This window comes from Pseudophryne corroboree, chromosome 7 (assembly GCF_028390025.1).
Source record: "Pseudophryne corroboree isolate aPseCor3 chromosome 7, aPseCor3.hap2, whole genome shotgun sequence".
Classification (NCBI taxonomy): domain Eukaryota; kingdom Metazoa; phylum Chordata; class Amphibia; order Anura; family Myobatrachidae; genus Pseudophryne; species Pseudophryne corroboree.
This window is the reverse complement of record NC_086450.1, coordinates 135,656,095-135,676,883: the sequence shown is the minus strand read 5'-3', so window position 1 is coordinate 135,676,883 and position 20,789 is coordinate 135,656,095. Positions and strand designations below refer to the sequence as shown.

General features: G+C 44.7%; 1 protein-coding gene across 7 annotated transcripts in view; it reads left to right on the top strand.

Moving 5' to 3' along the window:
- TANC1 (tetratricopeptide repeat, ankyrin repeat and coiled-coil containing 1) overlaps positions 1-20,789 on the top strand; it is a 426,026-nt gene that overhangs the window by 322,785 nt on the left and 82,452 nt on the right. For all 7 annotated transcript variants that reach the window (XM_063933681.1, XM_063933684.1, XM_063933679.1 and 4 more), the window contains 2 exons: positions 5,578-5,767; positions 15,851-16,105. In XM_063933681.1, the coding sequence (XP_063789751.1) occupies positions 5,578-5,767; positions 15,851-16,105 (445 nt within the window). The remainder of the gene's footprint in view (positions 1-5,577; positions 5,768-15,850; positions 16,106-20,789) is intronic.

The following is a 20,789-nucleotide window of genomic DNA, read 5'->3' as shown; positions in this document are numbered from 1 at the left end:
GATTCTGGACACAGTCCAGAAAAAGGTGTTTCTCCCAGAGGAGAAAGCCAGGGAGTTATCCGAGCTAATCGGGATCCTCCTAAAACCAGGAAAAGTGTCAGTGCATCATTGCACAAGAGTCCTGGTAAAAATGGTGGCTTATTACGAAGCGATTCCATTCGGCAGATTTCACGCAAGAACTCTTCAGTGGGATCTGCTGGACAAATGGTCCGGATCGCATCTTCAGATGCATCAGCGGATAACCCTATATCCAAGGACAAGGGTGTCTCTCCTGTGGTGATTACAGAGTGCTCATCTTCTAGAGGGCCGCAGATTCGGCATTCAGGATTGGATGCTGGTGACCACGGAGGCCAGCCTGAGAGGCTGGGGAGCAGTCACACAGGGAAAAAATTTCCAGGGAGTGTGATCAAGTCTGGAGAATTCTCTCCACATAAATATACTGGAGCTAAGAGCAAATTTATAATGCTCTAAGCTTAGCAAGACCTCTGCTTCAAGGTCAGCCGGTATTGATCCAGTGGGATAACATCACGGCAGTCGCCCACGTAAACAGAAAGGGCGGCACAAGAAGCAGGAGGGCAGTGGCAAAAGTGCAAGGATTTTTCGCTAGGCGGAAAATCATGTGATAGCACTGTCAGCAGTGTTCATTCCGGGAGTGGACGACTGGGAAGCAGACTTCCTCAGCAGGCACGACCTCCACCCGGGAGAGTGGGAACTTCATCGGGAAGTTTTCCGCATGATTGTGAACCGTTGGGAAAGACCAAAGGTGGACATGATGGCGTCCCGCCCGAACAAAAAACGGGACCGGTATTGCGCCAGGTCACGAGACCTTCAGGCGATAGCTGTGGACGTCCTGGTAACACCGTGGGTGTAACAGTCGGTGTATGTGTTCCCTCCTCTGCTTCTCATAACCAAGGTATTGAGAATTATAAGACGTAGAGGAGTAAGAACTATACTCGTGGCTCCGGATTGGCCAAGAGGGACTTGGTACCCGGAATTTCAAGAGATGCTCACAGAGGACTAATGGCCTCGGGAGCTAAGAAGGGACTTGCTTCAGCAAGTACCATGTCTGTTCCAAGACTTACCGCGACTGCGTTTGACGGCAGGGCGGTTGAACGCCGGATCCTAAGGGAAAAGGCATTTCGGAAGAGGTCATACCTACCCTGGTCAAAGCCAGGAAGGAGGTGACCGCACAACGTTATCACCACATGTGGTGAAAATATGTTGCGTGGGTGAGGCCAGGAAGGCCCCACGAAGAAATTTCAACTAGGTCGATTTCTGCACTTCCTGCAAACAGGAGTGTCTATGAGCCTCAAATTGGGGTCCATTAAGGTTCAAGTTTCGGCCCTGTAGATTTTCTTCCAGAAAGAATTGGCTTCGGTTCCTGAAGTCCAGACGTTTGTCAAGGGAGTATTGCATATACAGCCCCTTTTGTGCCTCCAGTGGCACCGTGGGATCTCAACGTAGTGTTGGGATTCCTCAAATCATATTGGTTTGAACCGCTCAAATCTGTGGATTTGAAATATCTCACATGGAAAGTGACCATGCTGTTGGCCCTGGCCTCGGCCAGGCGATTGTCAGAATTGGCGGCTTTGTTACAAAAGCCCATATTTAATTTTCCATTCGGACAGGGCAGAACTGCGGACTTGTCCCCAGTTTCTTCCTAAGGTGGTGTCAGCGTTTCACCTGAAACAACCTATTGTGGTGCCTGCGGCTACTAGGGACTTGGAGGACTCCAAGTTGCTAGACGTTGTCAGGGCCCTGAAAATATATATATATATATATATATATATATATATATATATATATATAAATTCCAGGACGGCTGGAGTCAGAAAGTCTGACTTGCTGTTTATATTGTATGCACCCAAAAAGCTGGGTGCTCCTGCTTCTAAGCAGACTATTGCTCGTTGGATTGGTAGTACAATTCAGCTTGCACATTCTGTGGCAGGCCTGCCACAGCCAAAATCTGTAAATGCCCATTCCACAAGGAAGGTGGGCTCATCTTGGGCGGCTGCCCGAGGGGTCTCGGCTTTACAACTTTGCCGAGCAGCTACGTGGTCAGGGGGGAACACGTTTGTAAAATTCTACAAATTTGATACCCTGGCTGAGGAGGACCTGGAGTTTCTCTCATTCGGTGCTGCAGAGTCATCCGCACTCTCCCGCCCGTTTGGGAGCTTTGGTATAATCCCCATGGTCCTGACGGAGTCCCCAGCATCCACTAGGACGTTAGAGAAAATAAGATTTTACTTACCGATAAATCTATTTCTCGTAGTCCGTAGTGGATGCTGGGCGCCCATCCCAAGTGCGGATTGTCTGCATTACTTGTACATAATTATTGTTACAAAAATCGGGTTGTTATTGTTGTGGGCCATCTTTTCAGAGGCTCCTTCGTTGTTATCATACTGTTAACTGGGTTCAAATCACAGGTTGTACGGTGTGATTGGTGTGGCTGGTATGAGTCTTACCCGGGATTCAAGATCCTTCCTTATTGTGTACGCTCGTCCGGGCACAGTGCCTAACTGAGGCTTGGAGGAGGGTCATGGGGGGAGGAGCCAGTACACACCATGTGATCCTAAAAGCTTGCTTTTGTGCCCTGTCTCCTGCGGAGCCGCTATCCCCATGGTCCTGACGGAGTCCCCAGCATCCACTACGGACTACGAGAAATAGATTTATCGGTAAGTAAAATCTTATTTTTTTGTGTAGTTTCGTAAAGTGACCTGGAACCCCAATTAGTGCATCGTGTCTCTTTGCCATGCTTCGAGCAAGGTTAGTATTCCAAATCGTAGTCCACCTGGATCGTAAAGTATGAAAAAGTTCAAAAAATTAAGAAAAAAATGTGAAAAACACATGTCGACCTATAGACCATGTCAAGCAATAGTGGTCGACCTAAGTGCAGGCGACGTAAAGACCGGATCCCTGTAGACTCCTTCCAATTATACCCTCACAAATTTGTCTAGAGTGTGTTCTATGGGCTTTACTGTATTACTCTCTCACTATGGCTTGTGTTTGTTTTTAAAAGCCTATGTAGAGTTGATTTGATACAAATATGTCCTCATACACTATCACTACATTCATGCAAAACATCCCTGCGCCAGATCCCATGCGACTCTGGTTACACCAAGCATTTTTTTTTGCTTAAATGTGCATCTTAATCACTATGCGATGTGATAACTGAATCCCAAGACTGCACTGATTAATCTGATATGTGACACTTATAGCTGTGTGCGGCTGAGTCTATACGAAGTGCTACAATGCAGCGGCTGCAACTTTTTTTTTTCTCACCAAGGTTAGTTGTGCTTTGTATGCAGATTCAGACTCAGTGGCACACAGTTATACAAGTATCACATATAAAATGAATCTGTGCAGACTGAAGCGGTTTCCTCATATTTGTGGCATCTGGTTTGTTTTACTAGTTACATAAGGTGTAGGTGACCCCTCATCCACAGTCTGTGGGCAGCTTATTGCTTCTAAATGCAGTTATCATTTCCAACACCTATTTTCTGTATTGTTATTGTGACAGAAGCCATCACACCAAATAGCTTTATCAAATCTGTCTGCCTAGTAAATGTATATGATGTGCCTGGCGTGAGGAGAGACTGGCCTGGCTGACAGACTCTCCTCGCCACACTTACCACCACAGCCTTTGCCCTGTGACTGACTCTGTATGTAAGCAGTAGGTTTGTGATATAGATAAGGCCACCAATAGACCACATTTATTGTGATTGTGCGGACCCCGAACAGCAGTAGCTCTGTATGGTCCCTCATATCACTGCATTCTAAACTCTGTATGAATAATTCAGCTCACAGTTAACCACTTAACTGGCATGGTCAGATTTCATGAAACTGCGTCGTCCCACCCTGTCCCCCCGTTTCCATTCTGCAGATGTGCATAATATAATGTTTAAATATTTAAAAAAAATACTTTTTCAACTTTATTAAATAAAATAAATAAGTTATTAACGCTTCTGAAGGGAAAAATCGTCAGTTAAGTGGTTTTTAAAGGTTTATGGCTAGAGATTCTGGTTTTGGATATGAACTACGCCACACCAAAAAAATGAATCGTTCAACATCATCCCATGTCTTTGCATTTTACAAAGGCCTAATTCATATTTGTATACAAACCTGATGATTGTTTACAAATACGATGGTTGTGGCCTGTGCTGGCGCAAGACCATGTGCAGACCGGGCCTTACGATGTTGCTTTCAGCACCCTGTCATCCCCAGCATGATTGACATGCTATGGCATTTGTGTGGTGGAGTAGGGGTAGCACACCAGCACCGTTCTTCAAAACGGGGGCGACGCCCCCTTTTTGAAAGCGTGACAGGTCCAGGGTGTGACTCAGACTTCCTGCATCTGGGTTTCCAGATCCTTCGGCCAGCCTGCGGTAGCTTGACCTTATGCAGGCTGCCCGGTGCCTGAAACCAGCGCAAATCGCGACTCATGGTCGTGATGGTGATCCGAGGTTGTGTCCTCATATGCAGCACTCAGATCTCACAGATGCTAACAGGAGGCGTCTATCTCCTACAGACGTCTACTGTTGCATTTGAATTTGAATGACACTGAATTGCACAGCCGCTTTCTTGCGACTGTGCAATTCCTTACAAAAATGAATTAGACCCACAGCGCGGCATTGCAGTCTGAACAGAATTTCCCACCTATGCAAGTAGTCAGAAATGTTGCCACAATTCCACTCCTCTCTAGTGTTGTCCTATTTCCGCACATGGGGAGTCATTCCGACCTGATTGCTCGCTGCAGTCTGTCGCAGCGCAGAGATCGGGTCGGAACTGCGCATGCGCCGCATGGCAGCCGTCATTGCCTAGCGATCGCCTCTGAGACAGAGGGGGCACAGCGTGGCCGGATCGTTGGGGGGGTGGGCTGCGGCGGCTTGTATTACTCCACAAATACAAAAGCATCGCCGCTGTGCAATGCTTTTGTATTGGGGCGGGGGGCGGACTGACATGCGGGGTGGACTAGCACTGTGCTGGGCGTCCCCCCGCATCTCAGGGAAGATGATCGTAGCTGTGCTAAATTTAGCACAGCTACGATCAACTCGGAATGACCCCCCCAGTGTACAATTGGTATTAAATAGGCACCAGTTTTGTATGACATAAAAATAGATTGATGTCATATAGTATACAGTTGTAAAAAATCTAAGTGTCATTGGCAGAGAGGCCAGGGATCAACTTTTGAAATAAGTGTGCCCTCGCTGCCAATAACCCTCAGACCTACTGTGAATGAATAATGCTGAGTATAGAGATTTGCCAGAGATGTCATTTATTTTCATAGTAAGTAATAGCAGCAGTGCCAGACCTCCTGTGGACTTGCTCTATCGACGCTTTTGCTTAGTGAATAATTTTCCATATTGGAGTGTAAAGGTTTTGCTGCGTACTTTCATTTCAGAAAGCACCTCACAGTTGTCCTTTTAAATGTGACAGTATGAAACCGATGTGAAGAAATAGAGTTCACGATGAATACTAAAATTGTGTTGTTACAGCTCTGACATGTGAAGCTGCAGCAAATGCATCTTAGTTTGGAGCTCCTGTGTGCCATGGTAATTAATTGTTGATTTCCTGCAGTGTACAGTGACAAGTCACGGGATAAGTCCCTGCTCAACCCTGACAAACAGCACAGCCTCCCCGAGTACTGCCAGTCCTTGTTCCACACTAAACAGCTGCATCAGTAGAACAGCCGCCAACAGAACTAGTCCCAGTGGAACCATCAGCAGCCCCAGCTCCACCCTGGAGAGCAAAGACAGCGGCATCATAGGTATGTGGCTCAGGTGATTTATTTGTAGCTGTTTTGTTTTTTAAATTTTTGTGTTGTTTTTGTAATTGCATTACTCTGTTTACATTTCAGTGCTTAAATCTGAGCTTTGTTTTATTTTTGTTGTTGTTTTTATACAGTGCATACAGTTTTAGGCTATACACGTGTGTTCTATGCTGCATTCACCGGGCAGTGTTAACAGGATGAACGAATGTAAAACACACTACATGACCAAAAGTATGTGGACTCTGGAACATCACACCCATATGTTCATCTGAATATCTTATTCTAAAGCCACGGGCATTAATATGTGCACGGGGGCAATATCATGCTGAGACAGGAAACGGCCTAACTCGTATTGTTTGCCACAAAGCTGGAAGGAAGCACACCATTCTCTAGAATGTCATTGTGTGCTGTGGCTTTAGTATTTCCCTTTACTGGAGCTAAGGGACCCAGGCCAAACCCTGAAAAACAGCCCCAGACTCCACCAAACTTTTGCCAGTTGGCAGTACACAGTCTGGCAGGAAGCGTTCCCCTGACATCCGCCAATATCAGATTAGCCAAGTGTTTCAACTGCTTCAGAGCCCAAAGGCTGTGTGCCCTAAGGGGCCTACACACTGGGAGATGCTAGCGATATTATCGACCATCAATATTACCGATGGTCGATATTTTCGCCAACGATTTATAGACTACACACTAAACGATATTGATGGCCAATTTGGAGAATATGAGAGTACAGGCCTCAATATCGCCCAAATTGACTGGCATGTTTTAACGATGATCGTTCAATGTTGAACGATTGTGGGCACGCGCATCGTTCATCGTTGTAGCATACACACTGAAATATATGATCGATTTATCATTCGTTTATGAACGATATTGCTCCTTTCTTTCAAGATATCGCCCAGTGTGTAGGCCCCTTAACACCGCTCCAGACAATGTGTGGCATTGCACATGGTGAACTGAGATCTTGTGTGTCGCCATGGAATGCCAAACACTGGTGCCCCAGTGAACAGCTCTTGTCCCAACCTTGCTTCCAGAGACAGTTGGAACTTCAGTAGTGACTGTTAGAACCGAGAGAAAGTTGCTTGTACAGTATGCATTTCCACTTCATCACTCAGTGGTTCCGTTCTGTGAGCTCGTGTAACCTACTGCTTCATGTCTAGGCAAGTCCTAGGCCTTTTCACTTCACAATAACAGCACTTACAGCTTTAGTAGGGCAGACGTTTGACAGACTGACTTGTTGGAAAGGTGACAGCCAATAGCAGCGTCACTTTGTCCACTGAGCTCTTCAGTACAACCTGTTCTACAACTATTGCATGACTATTGTGGTTGCATGACTGTATGCATGATTTTTTGCACCTGTTCGCAATGGGTGGGCAATTAGTAGGGTAGGGGCAGTGTCAGCCATGTAGTGTATAGATCCCAGATCCAGATCTCCAAAACACTGAGGGTTATTTTTATTGCAGATGTATTTAACCAGAAGAAACCAACTGGATATTTGCAGTCATTTACAAGTTGGGAAAATATATGGCATCTGCGGTAGTGGCAGAGATTTAAACCAGATAAAAGGGCATAGAGGATCCGCTAAACAAGTGCGTTGCTTTGCAGGAGAAACCACAAGCTATTTGTTTTTTCCTCAGTGCAAACCCGTTAGTGTTGTGGCACCACTAAGCTGTTGCAGATTAGGCTCATCCTGTACTTGTAATGGGACACGTGTTGCACATGAGAGAGTGCATTTTAGGTGCAGGTTGACCCATGTAAAAAAAAAAAAAAAAAAAAGACACGGATAACTGCGCCCTTATATGCATACATGAATATTGCAGGTCCACATGTGTTGTGGTTTGCAAAAAAAATAAAATAATGTATTATGTACTGTAGCTTTGCTAGCTCAGTGAAAGTTTAGCTACTATGGGCTGCAGAACATTTACACCATGTTTGTGAATCACTACCTTATCTGGTGCTTCATCATTATTTGTCATTTCATTGTACTGATGAATGAGTATAGATTATTCATTGTATACAGATCAAAATCCATCCTTTCATTTCCAGCTACATAATATCACAGCTGGAGCTTAGAACCCCAATATGTGCATACACCAGCGGTTTATTTGTTGGTACTTGTCTGTAATGCGATTTCACATGTTGCTGACTGTGGTATCTCTCTGGAGGAACTTAGCCTACTGGATATAGGTCTATTTTACTATGGTAACTTCTCTTCTCCAGATTGCTTGACTTCCTAATGCAGGAATGATGGTTCTGTTCTAGCAGACAATTTGAGATTAAATGCTATTGTTCTGGATAAGCTTTTCACTGCTTAGTCCAGTACTGGCCCAAGGTTTTAACAGCCTTTACTCTCCTCTTAATCAGAGGTGTTGCCATGGCACCCCGGAGCAAGCTCATGTCATGGCACCTGCCCCCCCTCCCCTCCCCCCTCCATATATACTCAAACATATACACATTACACCAGGTAGTCCCATATACACATTGCGGCAGGTAGCACCATATACACATTGCGGCAGGTAGCACCATATACACATTGCGGCAGGTAGCACCATATACACATTGCGGCAGGTAGCACCATATACACATTGCGGCAGGTAGCACCATATACACATTGCGACAGGTAGCACCATATACACATTGCGGCAGGTAGCACCATATACACATTGCGGCAGGTAGCCCCATATACACATTGCGGCAGGTAGCCCCATATACACATTGCGGCAGGTAGCCCCATATACACATTGCGCCAGGTAGCCCCATATACACATTGCGCCAGGTAGCCCCATATACACATTGCGCCAGGTAGCCCTTACCTACACATTTTGCTAGGTAGCCAGGAAAGAGTGAGAGTGTGTGTCTCACACTCCCTGCAGCTCTGGGAACTTCTGCTCCCCGCAGCTCTGGGACTCTCTGCTCCCCGCAGCCCTTGGACCCGCCGCTTCACACCTCCGCTCACTGCAGCGCTGGGACCCGCCGCTCTGCTTCTCCGCTCCCTGCAGCTCCGGGACCCACCAGCGCTTTCTGATGGTTTTGGCGCCTGGAGCTTGCACTCCGCCAGAACCGCCCTCCCTACGCCCCTGCTCTTAATGGTTAATGCAGAGTGCTCATCTTTCACTTTGATTGCTTGGGATAAGGGAGTCATTTTAGACAGTAGCAAAGAGGTGTAGTATAAGCAGAAGCCTTCCATCTGCATATAGATGTGTCCTAATACACCTAGCCTCAATATGCCATGCAGCTTGAGATGCCTGACTCTAATGTGCAGCACCAACTGAATGTGCATCTTAGTTGCATTACGATGAGACAAAACAGCTTCACAAGACTGGGCCGATTAATTTGATATGCTATACTTGTATACCCTGTGTGCGACTGAGTCTGAATCTGTATACAAAGCACAACTGAACTTGGCATGGAAAAAAGCCGCAGTCACTGCATTGTAGCACTTCGTATACAGATTCACACTCAGTCGCACGCTGATGTACAAGTGTCGCATATCTCATGAATCAGTGCAGTCTCATAAAGCTATTGCATTGCGATTTAAGATGCACATTTGCGCAAAAAGAAACACTCGGCGCAGGCCGAGTCGCACGATACCTGCTGAGCTAAGAATGGATGTTTGGCATGCCTGCAGCAATAGTGTATGGGGAAACATCTGTAAATGTTCTTGAATAACATTTTTATTATTATATAATGACTGTCTAGCAATCTTTCTCAAAACGTCTTCTGTCCTAAAAACTGGATTATGAAACAAAATTTCTATGTATCCATTTTCAAATTATATGTGGTGTATCCAATTAAACTGTAGATCCTTGACAACTTAGAAAATTCTCATTTGAATAGAGGCCTGCTGTTTGTAATTATTAGTTTCACCATGAAGTCTCCGAGAACTATCAATGCCTTTTACGAGCAGAATATCTAGTGGTGTATGAGAGACTTCTCTGCCAGCTGTTTCTGTAACAGCCACCTCCTGTTTTATTTGTACGTTTTGAAAGTGAAGGACGTTTTCAACAAAATATTTTTTTTTTTTTAGATGTACAGTACTCTGAATGCTTCCTTTTCCAGAAAGCCGACCCTGAGTTCCACAAATAATGAGACTAGAGCTTGTAACCGTTTTACTGCGTATTGGTAAAAGTCAGTCTAGCACGTGTCCTGGTTTACTGTGGTAAAAAGTTCTATGAACTGTAGAATAGGTTGGAAAGAGCAAGCCCTCCTCCCAAGCAAAATGCCCACTGGGCATGCTCAGAGTGAGCCTCGCCACTTGGTGTACTAAGGGGGTGGGCCTCCAGCATAGATGCAAATACTATGTACTGCATGCAGTAGATAGCTGTAAGAGCTTGTGCATCCCACCATGGCCCCAACTGTATGGAGTTTGTATATTCTCCCCGTACTTGTGTGGGTTTATTGCGGGTGCTCCGGTTTCCTCCCACAGTCCCAAAATATACTGGAAGGTTAATTGGCATCCAACAAAATTAACCATAATGTGTGTGTGTGTGTACATGTGATAGGGAATTTAGATTGTAAGCTCCACTGGGGCAGGGACTGATGGGAATGGGCAAATATTCTTTGTATAGCGCTGCATGTGTGTACTGACAGCCACAATGGGCAGATGTACCCTTAGATGGCTGCTTATGCTAATGTTTGAACATGTTATGCTGCTGTTTCTACGCACTGCTTTGTTATCTGTCATAAATACAGGGTCTATTTCTATGGGCAGTACGGATGGTGTAATGGTTAGCATTACTGCCTCACAGCAATGAGGTCATGGGTTCGATTCCCACCATGGTCCTAACTGTGTGGAGTTTGTATATTCTCCCCGTTCTTGCGTGGGTTTCCTCCGGGTACTCTGGTTTCCTCCCACATTCCAAAAATATACTGGTAGGTTAATTGGCTTCCAACAAAATTAACCCTAGCGTGAATGTGTGTGTACATGTGGTAGGGAATATAGATTGTAAGCTCCACTGGGGCAGGGACTGATGTGAATGGCCAAATATTCTCTGTAAAGCGCTGCGGAATATGTGTGCGCTATATAAATAACTGATAATAATAATAATAATAAATAATATTTCAAAAGTAGGCAGCACAATCTTAAACAGATCACAGATTAGCATATTTCCATAACATTTTTTTAAGCTAATTATCACTTCTGCCACTTTACCCTTATATTTAATTATCACTTGTATAGTAGATTTTGAAAGCTTACAAAAAGCATGTAACTGCTCTAGGGACCTTTGGGAGAATGACTGCAAGCATTCCTTAAGGTAAATTTATGGCTCGCGTAACAAAGGCGTTTTATTTTTATATTTTTTTTCCTTTCAGTCAGTGACTTGTACTACAGGGCATTTAAATTGGTCTGACCCGTCCTGAATGCACGTTCCTTTCCCTGGTGTGTTCTTGTAGTGCAATAAACTGGCTGCCCTTTAAGATTGATTTTCTCAATGTAAATCCATGTAGAGATGAAAAGAATCCGCCAAATAGTCTGCCCATAAAATCAGTTTGCCGCTTCTGACAGAGTGAGGAAAAAGACCCCTGAGGAGGATTAGCTGCCCAGACTGACTAAACTTGATGATTACGTTTAGGGTTTGGCACTTATAAGCAATATTGTATGATCGTAAAATACTCCATGTATGTGATTGAGACATTGCAGCAGTTCTGTCATATATAGTGTTTCAGGGGTAAATTTACAGTGTTTTGGAACAGAGTTTTATTTTGTAATCTTGAAATTCAATTACTATTTAGCATTAATATACAAAGTATTACAGGAAATTATAAAATCCCATAAAGACTTTGACTCCCAGAGTTTTTGGAATATCTTTGGAATTTCCAGTGTCTGCCCGTATCCTTCTGTTAGGGTTTCAAGAGACCTCTTACAGAGATTTTTATACCAATGCTTGGGTTCTTAGCGACATGACAAAATAGACAGTTACTAAATTATCAGAGGACACACTACTAAGATAATTTGTGAACTAATTATTGGCATCTGATTGATTACTGGTGACCTGTCTTATAACGGTACACAATGAAATGTATGTTGTCTTCAGTATAATGGTTAGAGAATTATTCAAGGTCGGTAAAGGTATATTTAGATAAAGCCATTTTAATAAATAAGTAAAACCTTCTTGTCATCTGAACCCAACAGTCTGCTACCTGAGGCTGCAATTGAAATAGTGGGCCACTCTTGCTTTACGTATATTAACATAACATACGTTTGATTGGATATAATTTGCTCTAGGTAGGTTTTTAAAAAACAGGTGACCAAGCAATGGACTTCATGGTAGTAGATCCTGTATAGATAAGTTCTAACAGAACATTCAGTATACTAGACTGAAAAGGGAATGACTGTTTCACACTATGGGTGCTATTCTGTTGGCCGCGTGTGCCTTTCACATACCATAGAGGTGCCCATGAAAATTGTGAAGTTACGCAAAACATAATGTCCAAATGTGTGCTCAGCCAAAACATTGCGGGATGTTCAGCTGTACATTGTCCCTAAATGGATTGTTCTCAGAGTCTTGTATGTTGTATAGAAGTTCAGTCAGAGTACTCCTTAGCCAGATGGGAAAATGCAGGGTCCAATTTTTGTTTTTAGATGGTTAACTGCTATTTGGTGAGGTAGGGGCGACTAGGTCAACTTTAATTTTGGGCACGTATGCACTTTTCCAAGGGTCTACTAAGCTAGAGCTCTATTTACAACCTCCATCAATGCTCAAGTGGATATGATTTTTTTATCATTGTTTGAGCAATATGATGTAAACTTGGCACACGTGTTACTGGTGCAGATCTTGCCAATTGCTATTCGTTCATCCTGGCAGTTTGCACACAAATGCTTTGCAAAGGCAGCATGGGCCCCTAGTTTTAGTCCAGCAAACTTCTGAAGAGTAATTGATAGTTTATGCATGTCTGAAGACTTTTTTCATTTTTTTTATCCCAAATTCCTCCTCCTCCTCCTCCTCCTCCTCCTCCTCCTCCTCTACCAGAGGTGGATTTAAACCTCATGGAGCCCTAAGCAAGATACCGCTTTAGTCCCCCCTTCCCTCAAACAATCCAATGCACTATATTTTCTCTAACGTCCTAGTGGATGCTGGGGACTCCGTAAGGACCATGGGGAATAGACGGGCTCCGCAGGAGACTGGGCACTCTAAAGAAAGATTTAGTACTATCTGGTGTGCACTGGCTCCTCCCTCTATGCCCTTCCTCCAGACCTCAGTTAGAATCTGTGCACGGACAGAGCTGGGTGCTTTTAGTGAGCTCTCCTGAGCTTGCTAATAAGAAAGTATTTTAGTTAGGTTTTTTATTTTCAGAGAGCTTCTGCTGGCAACAGACTCTCTGCTACGTGGGACTGAGGGGAGAGAAGCAAACCTACTAACTGCGGCTAGGTTGCGCTTCTTAGGCTACTGGACACCATTAGCTCCAGAGGGATCGAACACAGGACCTGACCTTGTCGTCCGTTCCCGGAGCCGCGCCGCCGTCCCCCTCGCAGAGCCAGAAGACAGAAGCCGGCAGAAGCAGAGAAGACATCGAAATCGGCGGCAGAAGACTCCTGTCTTCACATGAGGTAGCGCACAGCACTGCAGCTGTGCGCCATTGCGCCCACACTAACCCACACACTCCGGTCACTGTAGGGTGCAGGGCGCAGGGGGGGGCGCCCTGGGCAGCAATTGATACCTCCTGGCGAAAGCTGCATATAGACAGTTGGACACTGTTATATGCATGAGCCCCCGCCATTAATTTTACACAAAATCGCGGGACAGAAGCCCGCCGCTGAGGGGGCGGGTCCTTCTTCCTCAGCACTCACCAGCGCCATTTTCCTTCCACAGCTCCGCTGAGAGGAAGCTCCCCAGGCTCTCCCCTGCAGAATCACGGTAGAAGGCTAAAAAGAGAGGGGGGGCACATAAATTTAGGCGCATTAATCATAATACAGCAGCTACTGGGTAAACACTAAGTTACTGTGTGATTCCTGGGTCATATAGCGCTGGGGTGTGTGCTGGCATACTCTCTCTCTGTCTCTCCAAAAGGCCTTGTGGGGGTCCTGTCTTCATTTAGAGCTTCCCCTGTGTGTGTGGGATTCAAATCCCGGCATTTTTGGGCCCAAATCCCGGGATCCTCCCGATCCCGGGATTGGCCTCCCTAGTCACCACCCACCGGGGAGTGAATTTTAGCTATACAGATTGCTTAGAAATTAAGCACGGATCTCTCCGTGTGTACCCCCCTTAACAGTTCTACACCCCTCAGTCAGTGTGACTGTTTTGATTAGATATCAGTGCCCCAGTGGTTGTAGCAGCCACCTCCTATACACGGTAGTACTTAATATAGAGTATAATAGCATATTTATATATCACCAGTCAGTGTGTGCCTCCCCCCTTCTCCCAGCCTTGATTTTGGCAGGTGTGTGTGTGTGTGTGTGTGTGTGTGTGTATATATATATATATATATATATATATATATATATATATATATATATATATATATATATATATATATATATATATATATATATGTGTGTATATATTTTTTTTTTTATATTTTTATTTTTTATTTTTTTTTATTAACAGTTTATTATATAGCGCAGCATATTCCATTGTACTTAACAAAACACTGTCCACTGAAGTAGGTGGATGTTATACAAAATTAAAAAAATACTGTAGTAAAGTACACGGGAAGACCTAATGATTTTCTTTGTGCACGCCCCACCTCCTCTCTCTGCACATCTGATGTCATACACACGTGTGTCATGATGGGTCACACGCACAATCCTGCAGGACTGGAGACACAGGTGTGTTCTGGAGCCGGCACCCAACAGCTGTCTAATTACTGACAGCCTGCCGAGAGTATTCAGCCAGCTTAGCTCTCGAACAGTTTCGGAAATGCCCTTTATACAGCCTTGTCGGCTGGCCCCCTGGGACCCACGGGGCCCTGAGCAGCCGCTTTGGTTGCCTTGTATTAAATCTGGTACGGTCATCTACACAGATTTTTTATTTTTTCAGTGGGCGGCACTTTGTACTTGCTCACACTTAAACCCAGCATTAGTTGAACAGATACATTAGCTTCAGGCTTCAGTGTCTGCCCACAGCTACAGTCCCAATGTGTGTTAGACAAGATGAGATATAATTGGAATTTTCTAGTAATTCCTCTAGAAAATGTATCTAGATAGTATCTTGTTGGTGGCTGTAATTTGGGAAGTTGTCTCTAATGACTTGCAGGTGGCCCTGCTACTGCTGCTGATTATGTAGACACTGTGCGTAATAACTCGTCTTCTCTAATGTAATAAGCACAGCACAACAAATGCCATAAATGTAATAAAAACTAGGCAACATTTATCTATAGAAATTGTAATCTCTTAATTGTACGAATTCACATTTACACAGCATATTAAAGTGTATATTTGTTTATTTTAAGTCATTAAAGTTAGATGTTTTAATAAGTGGCTTGAGACCTACAAAGAACTTTCAAGCAAGTTCTAAATTGTGTGTATATGTTGTAAAAGATCTCCAAAGGGACTCTCCACATTAGCTCTGCCTTTTTGTTTCACAATGGCCACTTACAGCAGAAGTGTTGAAATGGGAATAGGATTTGCATGGACCAGATCAGAGAGAACTCCGAGGCTGTGAGAGTCATATGGGTGTAAACACTCATCTATATTCTAAACTTATTGCATTACGCTCAAGGCTATTCTGACAGTCCCACTCATAAGAGCCGCAGCCTTAATTTTATTTATTTACATTCCTGTGATGTGAGGTTGGTTGTATCGCTGTGGAGGAGTCAGACATGAATAAGTTTCTGGACAGAGTACCTGTTTTAGTACTTAAATCTCTGTATAGTAATTTAATGAGTCCAGGATTACAGGTAACACATCACATTGCAAACCCAGAACAAAACACGTTCCTCATCCAGCAGCACAAGGTTTTGCTGCTGAAATTTCACTGCACTTTACTGAAACTTTTTTGGCTGGGGTGAGTTTAGACAGAGACATGGCATCTATTATGACAGATTAGATAAACAGATCCATTGATCTTTTTAATCACCAATAGATTTGAAAGTCCTTTTTCCCCCATTAATGGTTTTGTGTCTGTGTGTCCAACATTTCAGCAACGATCACAAGTTCGTCAGAGAACGACGACCGCAGTGGTTCTAGCCTGGAATGGAGCAAAGATGGCAGTCAGAGAATCGGCGGTCATCAGGGGATGATTAACGAGCGGAGGATTGATAATTGCTCACCGGTAGTGGAAGAAGAAACATTGTCTGAGAATTTGCAAAAAACGGAATCCTCTGCTGGGGAAGGACCGATTTCCTACTTGCAGAACATCAGCTCATTAGTGATGCAACGACCCAACTCTGTGGCAGGTAAAAACAAAGGAACTGTGTGGAGGTATTTGTGTTTCAGAGGGTGTCGAATAGTAAACCTCATATATGTCAATCAGTGGAATATTGATTTGGTTTGTTGGCTTTTGCTGGTTAAGGAACAGTGAGAGGTGCTGCTTTAGATGGATCTAGTCTAGTTGCTGTTAAATGACATTTCCTAGTCTGTTTGCCATCCAGCTGCATCATCCAACATTTTTGGGATTGTTGGATTATTATATTTTTTAATCCTTGTTATTGAAAAGTTCTGTATCTGTGATCTGGTCACATTCTATGTTTTTCTGTAGTTTTTGTGTGGTCTGCTTAATTCCTCTATTGGCTGCCTCCTATAAGTGTTTGTGTGGATGAGAGGATACACTCTCTAAGGCAGTGATGGGGAACCTTTGGCACACCAGCTGTTGTTGAACTACACATCCCAGCATGCCCTGCCGCAGTTTTAGCATGGCAAAATAGCAAAAATGTAGCAGGGCATGCTGGAAAGGTTCCCCATCACTGCTCTAAGGCAGGCCTGGCCAACCTGTGGCTCTCCAGCTGCTGTGAAACCACAAATCCCAGCATGCCCTGCCACAGTTTTGTTATTAGGGAATGCTAAAACTGTGGCAGGGCATGCTGGGACGTGTAGTTCCACAACAGCTGGAGAGCCACAGGTTGGCCAGGCCTGCTCTAATGGGTTAGCTCTCAGTAGCAATCTGCCTGTGGACGTTAATATCATCAGTTCAGATCAATATGGAGGAAGAGTAAAAATGTCATTCTGTGAGCCTGATTCAGGGATGTGTGTAAATGCATACACAGCTGCGATTGTGTACACAGCAGCTATACAAAAATATACAAATGTTGTTGCTGTCTGCATTTGTATAGAGGTGCCCACCGGCAGCTTTGCAAATCCTAGTGGCTGTGTACAAAGCATTTGTTGCAGATCAAGCAATTATCGAAGTACCAAGTAGCCATATGGGTGCGCATCATGGCCGCAGGAAATATGCCCCCAGAGATCTTGCAGTTGCTTATGGGATTGCGGCCTGAAACACGTCCCCAAAAGGGCCATGACACACCTGCATTTTTGCCGCCGCTCCCCACTACCTCCCTCAAACGGCCCCTGGCTGTCACTAACTTTGTAAATAATCCTCTATGCAGCCGTCATTGCGACACATGCGCAGTGTGACTTAGACACATGCGCAGAAGCCGATAATCGGTCAACTGCAAATAATATCGGGTTTAAGTACATCGCTGAATCAGGCCCATTACGAGGTTGCCCAAAATGTTATACAGCCCTTTACACTAATGCTTTACTTAATGATGTAAATTACATTTAGATGGTAATACTTCTATGTAGAGTCCAGAAATTGTTGATGGCCGGAATTTAGCATTTTGATATTAATCTCTCTTCATTTTCTTCAAAACAATTCTAAGGGTACATAGGTGGTTGTGGCCTGTGTCTGTCTGTATCTGACATTTGCAGATGTTTCATGCTAATCAATGCTGGTATCATACTTAATCCTAATTAAGTATTGAGGGCCCCATCTTGCTTTCAGCACTAAAGGGGGGTACACACAGAGAGATTCGTGCTTAAAATCTAAGCAATCTGACTAGATTGCTTAGAATTTGATCACGGATCTCTCGTGTGTATGCCCGCCAGGGATAGCGCATTGCTATTGCCGGTGCTAGGTTGAGTGTCCCCCCCCTTCCCCTCACTCAGCACACATCGCGCTGTGCTGAGTGCGGGGAGAGATGTGTGCTGAGCGGTCTGTGATAGATCGCTCAGCACACATCTCCCCGTGTGTACCCCCCTTTCCTCTGATTTTTGACTTTGGCATCCTCTGGACTTTAAAATACAATAGTCTAATAATCTAAAAATACATGAGCCCACAGACACCCAGTTGGCTAACTCCTTTATCTGCCAATATTGACTCCTGATCTGTTGTGATTGAATTTAGCCCAGGACAGTAATGATAGGTCCTCTCCTCGGGTTCAAAACCGTTCTCCTTATTACAAGGAATTGCCATTATACGCTGTCTACGTTCTAACTGACAGAAGGGAGTGAGTGGGAGACGGAAAGCTGGTGGAGTTTGTGTTATTGCCCAGTTTTTAATTTTAACACTGCTATGTGGTTGCAAGAAGTGCACATTTTGAATGAACTAATTGTCCCACATTCCTCCAGGATGAGCCAGCATTGCTGAGTGCCTGTCTCTGGGGAGAGGATGATGAGATACACTGAGTAGGTGTGAGCTTGGCTCTGTATGTTTTCTCTGCCTAACTCACTGACAGAAGAGAAAATCTGGTCACTTGTCTTCTACTAACCGGCTGTGAAGTGTGGACAGAGGGATGAGAGATGATAGAGGTCTTCTGGCCTTTAATGTGTGAGAGCTGGGTGAGACGACCTGGTTGGAATGGCTGAGTTAGGGGGTAGGGACTAACCACCTTGCACAAATTCATATAACACATATTTCATGCTTAAATCTACGTTCTATGGCTAGAATGGCCGACATTTTACAAATATTACTAGTTTTACCCGTTTGTGAGCTTATTACGGACTTTGACACTGATTTTCTAGATCAGTGGTTTTCAAACTGTCCCCAGGACCCCACACAGGTCACATTTTCCAGGTCACCCAGCAGGTGCACAGGTGTATTCATTACTCACTGACCAATTTTAAAAGATCCACAGGTGGAGCTAATTATTTCACTAGTGATTCTGTGAGGAGACATGGAAAACATGCACCGTGTGGGGTCCTGAGACAGAGTTTGAGAACCTGTGTTCTAGATGGACATTGGGTCTGACCAGCATCACATGTCTGGTTATACGAAGATCCTGGTGTATTTTTAGTAATCTTCTTGACTAGATCTGTTTTATATTAATAGTAAAGAAAGGAGTACTATTACAAGCAATTGGCATTGGTCAAGCGCACAAACAAAAAATTCAAAGCATCACTTATTTCATCTAAACCATAAAACTTTGTGTAAAAAGGGTGGTATTCAGTATACCGGTTGTTGGGATCCCGGCGCACAGTATACCGGCGCACCGTATACCGGCGCCGGAATCCCGACATCCGGCATACCGACACCTTTTCTCCCTGTTGGGGGTCCACGACCCCCCTGGAGGGAGAATAGATGGCGTGGCGCGCGCGCCACCGTGCCTGCAGCGTGGTGAGTGCAGCGAGCCCACAAGGGGCTCATTTGCGCTCGCCCCGCTGTTGGCAAGCCGACGGTCAGGATCCCCCGGCGCCGGTATGCTGGCCGCCGGCAACTCATACCACACCTGTGTAAAAACTACTTTTACCAAATATAATAAAATATACCACAGTGTAAAAGAACAATAATAAGAATAGCGTGTCTTGTGGCGCATCAAGAAATACAGATAGAGAAAATGTGTAGTGTGTCCAGTCATTCCGGGAAATTCATTTGTAAGCTGGTAATAAAGAAGCTGTAAGTCGCTCTCAGAACGGTGACCGATCATCCACAAATGGCTGATAGAGCCGGCCGTGCTTCGGTGTTTCCAGGATTTATTGAATAATCTAATGCAGGGACTCTCATTGTCCCGGGGAAGAGAGAGCCTTTGTGTAGATATAAGATGTACCTCAGTAAGCATAAATAGCAGGACATTCACGGTCTGTTCTGACCACAATATTCACATCCATTATAAATGGCTAGAGCCTCAGCCACAGCTTCATCCAAGTTCTCCAGTGACCGCAAAAGTCACACACAGCGTCATTAGTGTGAGTTTAGGATCTATGGCCCTCATTCCGAGTTGTTCGCTCGCTAGCTGCTTTTAGCAGCATTGCACACGCTAAGCCGCCGCCTACTGGGAGTGAATCTTAGCTTAGCAGAATTGCGAACGAAAGATTCGCATTATTGCGAATAGAAATTTCTTTGCAGTTTCTGAGTAGCTCGGGACTTACTCTGCCACTGCGATCAGTTCAGTCAGTTTCGTTCCTGGTTTGACGTCACAAACACACCCAGCGTTCGCCCAGACACTCCCCCGTTTCTCCAGCCACTCCCGCATTTTTCCCAGAAACGGCAGCGTTTTTCCGCACACACCCATAAAACGGCCAGTTTCCGCCCAGAAACACCCACTTCCTGTCAATCACACTCCGATCACCAGAACGATGAAAAAGCCTTGTTATGCCGTGAGTAAAATACCTAACTTTTGTGTAAAATAACTAAGCGCATGCGCTCTGCGAACCTTGCGCATGCGCAGTAAGCGACTAATCGCAATATAGCGAAAATCGGCAACGAGCGAACAACTCGGAATGAGGGCCCATATGCACTTATTACGCCATAATGAAGGTAAAGAATTGTCCACAGACAGTAGGTATGATGTCTACCTGTCCCTACTCCATATAATGTGCTGTAAAATAACTTTCTATACTGGTAGCTGTAATCAAGAGGCAGCAGCTGTAAACATGGCATGATAATATTGCATCAGCCCATGTTACCTCATAGGGTATAGGGGGCTTCAATATACACTCAGTAGCTGGACCATGTACAGATGTGTCCGCCTACACTTTGTTGAATCCGTGGTAAATATCCCATGTCGCTCAGCAGGTCCTGAGTCGGCCTCTCCGAGCACCTTTCTCACTCAAAATGTGTCTTATCTGCCTAAATAAAAGAGCTGGGAGCGACAGGACTACATTGCTAGCCTGCATCGATCAGTTTTATTTGCGACATTTGTACAT